The sequence below is a fragment of the Grampus griseus genome, assembly GCF_964374135.1.
Source record: "Grampus griseus genome assembly, chromosome: 9".
Lineage (NCBI taxonomy): Eukaryota > Metazoa > Chordata > Mammalia > Artiodactyla > Delphinidae > Grampus > Grampus griseus.
Window position 1 is genome coordinate 10,811,531 of NC_139003.1, and position 13,735 is coordinate 10,825,265.

The 13,735-nt window shown below is 40.7% G+C and overlaps 1 protein-coding gene across 3 annotated transcripts in view; it reads left to right on the top strand.

Moving 5' to 3' along the window:
- Window positions 1-13,735, top strand: part of TPK1 (thiamin pyrophosphokinase 1) — a 341,016-nt gene that overhangs the window by 184,336 nt on the left and 142,945 nt on the right. For all 3 annotated transcript variants that reach the window (XM_082661977.1, XM_082661975.1, XM_082661976.1), the window contains one exon: window positions 6,691-6,837. In XM_082661977.1, the coding sequence (XP_082518103.1) occupies window positions 6,691-6,837 (147 nt within the window). The remainder of the gene's footprint in view (window positions 1-6,690; window positions 6,838-13,735) is intronic.

Sequence of the window (13,735 nt, forward strand, 5' to 3'; positions counted from 1 at the left end):
GATATAGTACATTAAACAATATACATTTTAAAAATTTTACCTCTTTTTACTTTTTTAAATGTAGCCACTAGAAAATTTTACATTGGATATGTGTCTCCTATCGTATTCCCATTGGACACTGCTGTTCTACTTGATTCTTCGTTTCTTCTTTTCCCCTAAAAACTCAAGCTCTGAATCTCATGTCATCAGATTCTGTCATCCTTATTGCTCTTTGCTGTAGTCTTCATTTGTTATAATCCTGGTCATTTTCCTGCTTGTCTTGATGAAGTTAACATCTAGGTCACCAATAATTTTTTTCAACAATACTGTTTTAATTCATGGTAAATTCCATACACACTTGAAGGAACCTTCCAGTACACTGATCTCTTGTTTCCTTAAACTTATCCCCTCTAGTTATATTGTTTGCCTCTTTACCTCAGTTAATTGTATGAATATACCTAGACCTTGTCTATACCAAGATTTGTAAACCCTCCCTAATCTCTGTTTTATCCATTTGACTCACGCGCTTGCCCCCGACTTCAGCAATTCTTCGACTCCACCGGTACTCTGATCCATTGACCATGCTCTTTTACTATCCTTCAACCCTTGTTTTATTTCTCCATTTAGTCAACAAATATTTGAGACACCAACAGGTACATAATAATGTGCCATGCTGCATTCTAAACACTAGAGACAGAAAAATCTCTGCCATCATTTAATTTTAGTCTAATTAGAGTGACACATAATAAGACAAGCTAAAGAAAGAAACTATTTAGCATGGGGTTAGATAATGAGAGGTACTAAGGAGAAAATTTAAATCAGGGAATGGGGATATGATCTGTTGGCATGGAAGAGGGGAAAATTTTTTTTTTTTTTTTTGCGGTACGTGGGCCTCTCACTGTTGTGGCCTCTCCCATTGCAGAGCACAGGCTCCAGACGCGCAGGCTCAGCGGCCATGGCGCGCAGGCTCAGCGGCCATGGCTCACAGGCCCAGCCGCTCCGCGGCATGTGGGATCTTCCCAGACTGGGGCACGAACCCGTGTCCCCTGCATCGGCAGGCGGACTCTCAACCACTGTGCCACCAGGGAAGCCCGAGGGGAAAGTTTTTGATAGATGGTCAATGAAATAAGTAAAGAAGCTAGCCATGTGAATATCTGAGGATAATGCATTCTAGGAAGAAAGAACAGCAAACGCAAAGTCCTTGAAGTAGGAAGGACTCTTGTGTCTTCAGGAGACAGAAAGGAGGAAGAAATTATGATTGGAGCCAAGAGGAGGAAGAGAAAGGAAATAGGTGAGACCAGAGAGACACCTGGATATCCAATATTGCAGGCTTTGCTGTCTTATTAAGAAAAATCATTAGAAAACCATTGGAGGATTTTGAACAGAAGAGTGTCATAATCTGATTTACATTTTAACAGGATTGTTTTTGATACTGTATTGAGACTAGACTGTGGAGAAATAAGGGCAGAAGCAGAGATCTTTTGGAGGCTATTGCAGTGTTTCCCATGAGACAGAACGTTGGCTTACATCCTCTGATGGATTTTGATGGCCGTGGTTGTGATGAGGTTGTAGGTACTGAGGAGGGGAGAAATTTTGGATACGTACTGAACTTAGAACCAGTAGAATCTCCTGAGAGGATAAATAAGGGACGTGAGAGAGGAGTCAGGAACGACTCTGGGAGTTTTGGCTGGAGCACCCGACCTGGGGAAGACAGTGGGAGACCGTGATTGAGGGAAAGATCATGGAACCTTGGAGATCTCTATTGGATTCCAAATGCAGATGTCAAGTAAGCAATTGAATATATGAGGCTGGAATTGAGGAGAGAGGTCTGGACTGAAGATACACAGTGAGGAAGTGCTGACATTGATGGTATTTAAAGCTACAAGGCTGCCTGAGAACACCAAGGGAGGGGATGTAATGACAATAGAATTAAGGACCTTGCTCTGGACCACTCCAGAGATGTTAAGTTGTTCCTGAGAAGACACATCCAGTGAGATCAAGGCAGTATGGTTTGCTGGAAGCCCATCTTTCTGGAAGAGACTTCATCCAGGAGGAGGTAAGAATAAACTTGTCAGATGTTGCTGATGGATCGAATAATGTCAGAACTGAGAACTGACCATTGGGTTTTGCAATAGGATGTCAGTGATGATAGTTTTTGGTGAAGTGATGGGGCTAGCAAAGTTGTCTCTCGTCTGTATTACTGTGCTGATCTCTTAACGATCTCCTGGATTTCTTCTTTGCCTCCACACAGTTTGTTCTCCAGACACCCAGCATGGTGACTTTTAAAAATACATAAAAGTGTCACCCCTCTGCTCAAAATGGCTTTCCACTTAATGCTAATAAAAGTCGGGACTTTACAATGGCTTACCAAGGCTCTATACAGATCTAGCCTTTAGATTTTAATGATTCCTCCTGCTAATTTCTCATTCAGTTCTCACGACTAGCCTCCCGACATTCTTTGAAAATGCCTGGGGCCATGTCACTGTTTCAGGGCCTTACTACAATCTGTTTTCTGATGGGTCTGGCTCCAGGTGTCTGTACCTGACTGGCTCCCTCATCTCCTTCAGGTCTTTGCTGCTCCTCTCTTACCTTTCTGATGGAGCCTGCTCTGGCTCTCTTGTTTGAAGTGGAAGCTCTTCCCAGCCTAGCATTTTTCATCTCTCTTTTCCTACTCTCTTATTCCCCTGTAGGACTCGCCATCTTTTCACATCCCAACTAATATACTTATTTTCTATTTTTATTAATTGCGTGTTGTCCTCCATCTGTTTTTTAAATTATTTTTAATTTTTATTTTATATTGGAGTATAGTTGATTAACAATGTTGTGTTAGTTTCAGGTGAATAGCAAAGTGATTCGGTTATACATATATTCTCCTCCACTTGAATATCAGTTCCATGAAGGCAGGAGTTTTTGTCTTGTTTACTGATCTATCCTAAGTGTTCAGAATAGTAGCTAACACATGGTAAATGATCGATAAATACTACCCGGGGTAACACATGTGAAATAAGTTATTCTTTTCAAAAGCTACTAACTGTTAGAATCCTTGCCAAGTAGGGAAGTACTGTTCTGTAGGATTTAGATGACATTAACTCAGCCTAATAATCAGCTTCTTGCCTCTCTGGTTATTTATTCAATTTTCCCTGATTTTCTATGCTTCGGGGAAGCTCAGTAAATGCTTGCTGTCTGCCTTGTCGCACACGCTGCGGCTGGCATCTGTGATTCCTAGGCCTCCTCTAGATGGAGAGATATACAAGTACGTCAGCAGTCGTAACAAAGTGTAGCTGGGTGTGCTGTAAGGAGTAATTGGTGGGTTTTGTTGATCAACCTGGTGCAGACACATGCAGACGCGGAGTTGGCACCAGGGAGAGGCGTGTGGAATTAAAGGGCTGTAATGCTCACGGATCCTAGAGAGGAAGGCATGCCGTGGGCCATGCAGGGGCCTCGTGGCGGGAGGGCACAGGGTGTGAGCTTAACCAGGCAGGTGGGGAGCCAGCAGAGAGAACGAGGACCCGTGAGCAAGTGCCTTTTGGGGGGTCTGGGTGTGGACACAAGCAAAAGCTTGAGATGCTGTCACTGGTGTGTTTGAATGTCACTAGGTCAGTCAGAGGAGGGCACAAAGGGGAACTTGGCCAGGCGCTTACAGCCCGTTCGTGGGGATGCTGAGGCGACCAGAAAATACCATGTTTTAAAAATGTACAATACGCGGGGTAACGTAAGAAGTAAATGCACAGGGCTTTGCGTCCAGGTAGAAAAGGTATCCTGGCAGTCTGTAAATAGCCTGCTTTCGATTGAACACTCTTTCCCAGGGGCGTTGCTGTCCTAAAGGCACAAATCTAGGCTTGCAAAGCCTATGTAAATATACAGGGTTGGTGAATATCAGATGTCCTACTTTTTTTCTTTTTTCTTTGCGGTACGCGGCCCTCTCACTGTTGTGGCCTCTCCCGTTGCGGAGCGCAGGCTCAGCGGCCATGGCTCACAGGCCCAGCCGCTCCGCGGCATGTGGGATCTTCCCGGACCGGGGCACGAACCCGTGTCCCCTGCATCGGCAGGCGGACTCCCTACCACTGCGCCACCAGGGAAGCCCCAGGTGTCCTACTTCTAACCAGAACTAAAGAACTACAGAAATAGCCCAGGGCTGGCTCCTGCGCCCGCTGCAGCTTGCACTGATCCTCTAATGTTTTTAATCAGTCTGGATATAAACATTTCCTGTAGGGAAAATGAGTAGTGATGAGAAGTAATCTCGCTGCTTCTTTATTCTGAAAAATTCAATGACTGATTTACAGATATTGCTGATTCATCATGATATCCCGGTGTGGAAGATGTGGATTAAGTTTCAGCCTTAAAGGTTATGGGATCCCCCAAGGCTTGGAGTATAGTAATGAAAAATTGAGAACCTACAAAAAGGATTCCAGAATCTGCATAGTGAATCAACTATTTTATCATCAGGCCTTGGTTCTTATATGAATTTAGGATTATGTAGATAGGACCGTGCCATGTGCTTTTTACCAGAGCCTTAGAACTTTCTCTACTTTATATTTCATATATAACTTCTCTTAGTGTCTTCCTCTTCAGTGTAAAGCAAATTCTCTTTAGTTCTTCTGAGGTCCTATATAATGTCTGGGCCTTTTCCCCTCCAGTCTGGAGTGGCTTTACTAATAAGGTTTCCTAAACACAACCAGGAGCGATTACCAGACTTGATAACCCCAAACAAAGGTTTGTAAGTTTCCTCTGAAGACTAAGGTGTCCCAGTCCTCACCTGTGTATTAGGAGTAATACATGCTTCCTAGAGTGCATGGCCTTTCTCTGCCTCAAATCTAATGCTCGGAGTTCTAGAAAGATCGCCAAAGAAAATTTTAGATCCTCTAGATGTGTGGTATACTTGTCTTAAAATATTCTAGCTTTGACCTGAAGCATCTTATTCAAAATAAAAATTCCTATACTCTGAAAAGGTCAAAAATAGGAAACTCATTCCAAATTTCTTAATTTTTCTGTGTAGTTTACTTTTTTATGTTTTTATGGAATCCCGTTCTGATTTATATATTCCTGTAGTATGGCGATTAATCTCTTTCTTCCTTAGACTGACTAGTTCTTTCTTGCAGTGTCTTCACTTATTCATTCATCAAACATTTGAGGTCTTGTACATGTTAGGCACTATGCAGAGGACCAGGGCCACAGCCTGTGGACCAGAGAAGCACAGCCTTTGGCTTTATGGAGCTTAAGCCACTTACTGTTCCTCTAGAGACTGAACAGGTTATACCGGTGCTTGGGTGATATGTTACTCTTCTAAAATCATGCCGCCTTCAGACTAAGTGTTATCTGAGCTTTTAAAATGTACTGTTTTAAAACTAAAAGCCAGGGGCTTCCCTAGTGGCGCAGTGGTTGAGAGTCCGCCTGCCGATGCAGGGGACACGGGTTCGTGCCCCGGTCCGGGAAGATCCCACGTGCCGCGGAGCGGCTGGGCCCGTGAGCCATGGCTGCTGAGCCTGCGCGTCCGGAGCCTGTGCTCCGCGGCGGGAGAGGCCACAACAGTGAGAGGCCTGTGTACCGCAAAAAAAAAAAAAAAAACTAAAACTAAAAGCCAAATGCTTCCTATCTGTAAATAATTTCTATTTTATTCCAGGTAGAGTGAGTATAACTGTCACTTTTTATTGTATGTAAGGTTTTCTTATAATAATTTAATTAAGCTCTCTGTCTTTCCTTTTTCATGATCAGTATACTAGCTTTGACCCTGCTGGTGCATCACAAGATCAGGCTGACCAGCAGAAGGAAAGAGACCAGGCAGTGCCTCTCTTTCATTCTCCTTAAGACCTTCAGCCACCTGCCTTATGCAGGAGGAGACTGTTACTCTGCCCCCTTCCACTGCCCTGCAGCCGTTCTTTAACCATTGTCTTGTATGTTAGGAAAGCATCACAGTAATTTTATATACAAATAGCATGGAAATGTATTTTCAGCAACAGGGGAACATTTAAATAAACTATACTGTAGTCATAGGAAATGCTTTGCTTAAGGTGTTAAACGAAAAGAAAGAACATACCAAACGACATGTAACAATAATAAAAATAGTAATATAAATGTAATATACTGAAAATAATACAATGGATGAGTAGCTAACACTTTTTAAACAATCACTGTGTTGTGAACATGTTTTAAATGCTTTGCACTTATTGACCCATTTAGTTACCTCATTTAATCCCCCCAACAACCCTCTCAATTGGTAATTATTATCCAGTTTTTACATGTAAACATAAAAATGAGGTACAGAGAGTTTAGGCAACTTACTAGGTTTGGTGAAAAGCCAGGATAGGTCCTTAAGATACCTAGGTTCTAGTGGGGGCTCACTCACTGTTGGATGATCAAAGTGCCCACAGGGATGCCATGAGGAGTGGATGGGAGAGGCACCAATTGTGAAATCAGGAAGACTTCCACATGGAAGGGACATGGAACAGAGTTTTAAAGGACGAGTTGGCTAGTTTTCCAGGTGAATAGGCAGATGGGAAAACCTATTGAAACCTGACTGCCACTCACCAATCTTGTGAGTTAATTCCTTCATCTGAACAACACAAATGATGTCTGCCATTTCTTCATGGCTTATCTAATAAAATAGGGTACTGAAAGCTCTATGGAAGTGTTTGATGTTATTTAATTACTTTATTTATTTATTTTTTAAAAGTCCATAAATATGTGACTGCTGGTTTTCCTTTGCTTTCTTAGGTAGATATGATTGTGACCCTGGGAGGACTTGCTGGACGTTTTGACCAGATTATGGCGTCAGTGAGCACTTTGTTCCAAGCAACTCGAATCACTCCTTTGCCAATTATAATAATCCAAGAGGAGTCTCTCATCTACCTGCTCCAACCGGTAAGTGAGGATTAAATACAGTGTCAGCGCTTTGCTTCCACAAAACCTGTAACATTTTCGTACACAAGGAGAAAACATGTGCCCCATTTATGTATTTGAACTGTGAGTGAAGTTGAGGTGTTTGATTACTTGTGGCTAAATGGGAAACAGGTGGAGGAGAAGCCTCATTGTACTCAGAAAGACAAAACAAAACAAAAAAAAAGTTTTTAAATTAAATTGACACTAAGAATTAAATTTAGCATTTTTGCATTTTGAGCAGCTGAGTGTGAGTGCCACTTGAGATTAATCTCAGCAGAGAAAGCACAAAGCTTGGCAAACATTACAAATGGAATTCTTGTATATTTTCAGTGTTGTCGTTATAATTGGAAACCGTATTTGATTTTGTTAAGCACTTAGTCTTGAGCTATTACCGTTCATAAGTTGCTTGGTTGTTAATTTCACTCTCATGATGATGTCATTCATTTCCAATGATAAACATCAAGGAAATTTTCTATCAGTGTAGTGCTTAGAACAGAATTCTTATTATATAAACATGTTTTATGAGGTTGATGAGTGTATTTCAGTTTGAAAAATGATTGTTTGGCAACATTTTTTTTTTTTTTTTTTGCGGTACACGGGCCTCTCACTGTTGTGGCTTCTCCCGTTGCGGAGCACAGGCTCCGGACGCGCAGGCGCAGCGGCCATGGCTCACGGGCCCAGCCACTCCGCGGCATGTGGGATCTTCCCGGACCAGGGCACGAACCCGTGTCCCCTGCATCTGCAGGCGGACTCTCAACCACCGTGCCACCAGGGAAGCCCATGTTTGGCAACATTTTTTAAAGACAGTGGACAGTTTTTTGTTTTTTTCTTTTTTGCCTGTCACTGTAATGTGCTGCTTACAGCTTTGCTTTCAGTCCCTCTGCTGTCCATCATCTGTAGCTTGCCATTACCTGAGAACTGTTGTTTGGTTAACATGGCACGCGTGCTCACCATCGTTCCGCCAGTTGTGCCTTTTCTTCTGGCTCTTTGCCTTGCGTGGCTTTGTTGCTTTCTGGAATACTTCCTGTGAGGTGCGAAAACGAAGCTGAAGAATTCGGTTTTCAGACTCCATAGTGTCCATTTATTTGGTCAACAAAGAGTTACGGAGTGCCTGCTACCTACCTGTTGCACTGCTGGGCAATTGAAGATTAAACAGAAATAGTAACATGTGTTCTTTACTCTCTAGTATGTGTCTAGTGAAGAAGACATTTATAAAACACAGAATAAAGCAAGGTCAAAAGGTTAGTACAGAAAGATGATGAAAGATTATATAATCTGGTCATGGGTGTGTAAGGAAATGCTTCACAGAGGCACTCACATTTTATTTACTTAATTAATTCAACAAATTTTTTTTTTTTTTTTTTTTTTTTTTTTGGCTGCTGTACGGCTTGTGGGATCCTAGTTCCCTGAGCAGGGATTGAACCCCGGCCCTCGGCAGTGAAAGCCTGGAGTCCTAACTACTGGACCACCAGGGAATTCCCAACAAATATTTCTTGAGTACCTGCTGTATGTCAGGTACTTTTCTAGGGATACAGCAGCAAGCAACAATGACAACAACAACAAAAAACCCTTCCTTTCATGGAACATAGATTGTGTTGAGCTTACATTTCAGCAGAATCTCGAAGGATGAGTGGATGTCTGCTATTGAAGATGATGGGAAAGTCATTCCAGTTAGAAGGAGCCACTAAAGAAAGATAGAGCTGAAGGGCATGTTATGGCATCTACAGGTAATTCTGAGCAGCTATATGGAAACTATTGAAAGATCAGACTCAGAAGACTACTTTGGATCCTACCTCTGAAGAACCTTGAACTCTACATACTACAGTGTGAACTTGTTTGCCATAAGCTATGGGAAGTCATTAGAAGATTTCAGTTAGCAGTCTGACATGCACAGATATGCTTCTTGGATTTCTAATTAGAAGTTTATTAAATACCTGTACTTTCCCAATAGGTTCTGAAGCGTGAAACTCTCTACCGTTGTGAAGCGTTGAGCTTTATTGTTTTATAATGATTTTATGATGCTGCGAATGCTAAAATAGTCAACTGCAACTTGTCTCTATGTAAATACTCTGGCTAAGAGATAACTAGACGGGTTACAATGGTCTTTGCAAAGTAAAATTGGAAGATTAACTGATAGCAAAAACTGCATCTAAAAATGACTTCTGCTCTTAAGATGTTTTCATTATCTGTGGTATTTTGTATCTTCTTTGAATAATTGTAGACTTCCTAAATGTATTCAGCTTGGGATTTCTTGGAATTCCTCCATCTGTAGATTGCTGTCTGTCCTCAGTTTGGAAAACTCTCAACCATTATGTTTTCAAATATTGTCTCATCCCCCATTTTCTTTCTCCCTTCTTCTGCAACTCCAATTAAGCATATATGTGATCCTCTAATTGTATCATATATATCTCAGAACTTGTCTCTTGTATTTTCTGTCTTAATCTCTCTGGGCTACATTCTGAAGTTCCTCATTGCCTCTGCAATCCGCTTCACTCTTCTGCTTTAGCTGTTCTATTTTGCTACTAAACTCATCCTTTCAGTAGCAAAGGCTATTCCTGCCATGATTCATCTCTCTTACAAGCTTTCCCTTTACTCACATTTTAAAAACTCTTAAAACATAATTGTCCTACTTCCTTTATAGTCTAGAAAAATTCTGATATCTGCAGTCTTTATAGGTCATCTATCTTTTATGTTCTCTTTTGCTTTTCTATTTTGTAACCTTGATTCATTCCGTATTTTGTGATTTTTAGCTATGACCTCATATTTCTGGGAACTTTACCTGTGGGAATTACTTATAGAAGGAGTTAAAAGTGAGTCCAAGGAGAATTTAGAGTGGACTTCCAACCCAGTTATTTATAGGCACTAATAACTTAGGACCTTTTGTTTGAGACTTTTTTGGACCATCTCGGTGGTATGTATTTTGAAGCTAATTCTGCTGGGAGTTTGACTTCCAATTACAGATGCCCAAGGAAGACTTGTTCCTCTTCTTAACCAAGGTTTGGCTGGACAGTTTTCCTAGCGTTCACATGGGGGTATCCTTTGTATTCGTCTTTTCTCTGAGAATCTCCGCTGAAGTGGTGCAGTCTCCTTTTACGCTCCTACGTTGCTCAGGCTTGCTCTCCTAATGACCTTCCATACTTGGAGGCCTAAGCACCTGAAACTCAAGTTCATCTGATTTGGTAAAAATCAAATGCCTGTAAGGTGAAAGGTAGATTGGTGTTCTTTTTCAATCAAAACTTAGTTTTTGGCTTTTGAATATTCTTTGAAAAAAAGAAAAAGATGTTTGATGCATTTTGAAAGATTCCCTTTAATTTTTTTCTAGCTTTTTTTTTTTATTGTTGTCGGTTGGCCAGGGTACTAATCTACCCTGTGTATGTTGCAGTGATAATTAACCCCCAAATCTCAGAGGCTTAACTGAGATTAAGCTTAATTTTTTTTCTCATTCATGGAAAATCTGGTGTGGTTTGGGCAGTATCCTCCATTTTATATCCAAGCCAATTGGGAACATGTTGAGTCAGCAGCGGAAAAAAGGTTACTGTAAAAAGTGGCACTGCATGTTTTTAAAGGCCAGGCCTGGCTGTGGCTTGTGTCACCTTTGGTGAACACAGTTACGCTGCCCCAGCTCAGTATGAGGTGGTCGAAGAGAGGAAGGCTGTGGGCCGGAAAGATGACTGAGCACAGACCATTGTCTCCGTCAAAGACAGAGGTTATGTTCTGTAACATAATCATCTTTTTTTTTTTTTCATTTATGATATGTCAGACTTTAATCATTGAAGGAGAATCCCCAGTTCCCCAAACATAGTAATCATGGTAAGTGTGCCTGCATACACCATGTCCTCTAGAATCTCTCTCTGGTCATTTTGATTTTGTCTTATTGAAACAACTAGAAAATTACCTTACCCTATCAAGTAAGTATTACATAGCGTGAGGCAGAAAGTTCACACAAGACCATACCCTCTCCATTGCATGAGAGGAGTAAGAATGTTTAGCACAGACTTTCCTCTGGGGGCTCAGTAGGGTTGGCTCTGCTCGTCTTTCCCTGGGGTCACATCCCAGGTCTCTGCTTCTCAGTCACTTTTAGTGAGAGAGTAGTTAGACAGCACCCAGAGCAACTGCAAAAGCCAAAAGGAGTATGTTTGAGGGCTTAAGATACGAACCAGGCTTACACACCCTACCATATTTTTAAGCAGTTCTAATTATACACGTACGAAATGTGATCAATTAAAAGCTGATTATTGCACAGAAGCAGCCTATATCCTAGAAATGGAACACGCAACGTTGGAGCTGAAATGACTCTGTAAGATGTATTTTCATTTATCTCTGTGTTATATGTGGCATATGTGGTAAAGTACGCATCTGTATCAGGTAGTGTGCATATTCAGGACGATGTCTACAGGATACTGTTCCTTGTTAACAGGGCTTATTGTGGTCACAATCAGGATGGACATGCCATAAACATAAATTGAAACCATTTTCAAATATTTTGGTGCTGGACTAAGGAAATCAATCTGGTTTGCTTCAGTGACAGATAAAGAATGCTTTCAAAATGTTTTAAATGTACTTCTTAATTGAAAGTCATCAAATAGCTATTCTTGAGAAAGAAGGTAATTGGGGGACTTGCACAAGAAGCATATCATTTGAGCTTCATAACAGTCCTGGGAGGCAAGCAGGACAGATCATAAGAATCACACAGCAGTATTTTGACTCAGCAGTTTTTCCACTGCACTACCTTTCCTTCTTCATGGGATTAATGGGCTGAGATGGAAATGACAAACTCTTAAAACAAGTCACAGTCTGCAGGCTGGTCATTATCCATAGTGTATGCATATGTATACACACACACACACACACACACACACACGCACGCACGCACATAAATTCTCTACAATATTCTTTTCAAATAAGCTTGATCTTGGATGCCCCTTAAGGGTATATCCTACCTTGTGGCTTTACCCTGAAATTAAACAAAAATAACACTCTGCATTTTCCTCAACTATAAAAAAATCTACCTACAATAAGAATCTTCGTTATTTAAACAGATTAAATGAGATTGCCATCAAACTTTGCTAAAATATATCAAAAGTGGTAGAATTCAATATAAATGTTAATTATTATGAGTATTACTTTTGAGGACAGCGTCTTCTAGAATTGGTTCTATAATTCCAAGTTGTGTGAAGTTGAAGATAATAGCAGGAGGTGTGAGATGTCTTATGGGACCTGTGTGTTTGGCTGATAAATGTTTTAGTGCTTGTATTTGCTCTATGACGGTGAAGTGGCTGGGATAGCACTGGACCATGGAACTAAAATGTGCTTCTCTTGATTTTTCTTAAAAAAGCCTCCCAACCCTCAACTCATCTTAATGTTTCTGTAATGTTCTGTGTTTCTTTCTCTACATACGAGACTCTTGTGAGACCGTGTTGTGTAAATAAACCCTCATCCTTCATTCATTAAGGGTACGTCAGTCATTTGGGACAGGCCTGTATGTCGAGAGCCATTCAGTTAAAGTTGGGTAGATTGTTGCAGACTAAAATCTTTCATCTAATTTTCAGTCCACTTCCTATGACTCATTTTTGTTAATTACAAATAGCTGATTCAGTTTGTTATACAGCAGAAACTAACATGACACTGTAAAGCAATTATACTCCAATAAAGATGTTAAACAAAAAAGGCAATAGTGTACTTCCAGGTCTATATAAATTTGGAAGACTGGAAGTTTTTAGCTGGTTGACTTTTTAGAAGATAATGTCTTTTCGATTGTATTTTGGCATATTTCACTTGCTGCGGGTCAGATGTCATTATGAGTGAAAACCTCAGTAGGTAGCGTTTACTTTGAAGGGATGTTCAAACTGCCATTTTAAAATAGCAAATTAAAAAAATAGAATGCCTAATAGCCCCTCCCCAAAGAGTCATCATCCCTCTTTTACCCCACAAAAATGTGTTCTTAATAAGACATCATGCCCTTGTATGAGCAGGAGATTTTATGAAAATGGTGAGAGACATTTTAGCCACGAAACCCCACTGATGTCAATGACGGGCTAGGCTGTGTTCCCCGTGAAGACAGCCAGGTGCTCAGAGCGTGTGTGTCGCATTTACTATGCAGGGTGTGAATGGCTCCAGATTTCACATACATACTTTCTCATTTTCTGGTCCTGTGCTTCTCAGGAGTCCAGAAACATTAGCTTCTGTACACTGAGCATAAATTATCTTTTATCTCCAAGTTTTATGGCAGTTGGTAATACAAGTTAATAGGATTTATGACCAAAAAATGAGCTGTCCGAGAGTTAATAAGGCATGTCTTTTGCGTTATCCCAAACCTCGTTCAGTGATTCCTGTTCAGGATTATAGCGTCTGATGTATAAGAGAATGCTGTTACAGAGCGACGCTGTCGGTTTTTATCTCAGTTGAACGAACTTCTACATACATTGTAAATATTTCTTCCTCATGATCTTAGCCATGTTTCCTACTGCTTGTTTTTTTCCTCTCACTAGATCAATCATTTACTGTATAAAGTCCTGACATTTTCTCCATTATACATTTGAAATGCTGGTAATGAATATGATAGAAAGCTGTTAATAGTCTGATAGAAAGAAGCTGAATATTCGTGATGTAAATTTGGTGTGCATGATGGTTTCTGCAGAGAACCAGGGGTTTGGATCTGTCTGTCCACACGTGCAGCACCATCTCATCAGTGATAACACCGGAGAAGTGATTCTCAGAGTGATTTAGAGTGCGGGGACTCTATAGGCAACACTGATAATCTTCTCACTGTTTATTATCCAATTATATAATTCCTTTCTTTGGATTATTATTTCATTCTCCCTCTGTATCTTCTCAATTTTTGTTGTTGCTTGGCATCTTAGAATCTTTTTTATAAATTATA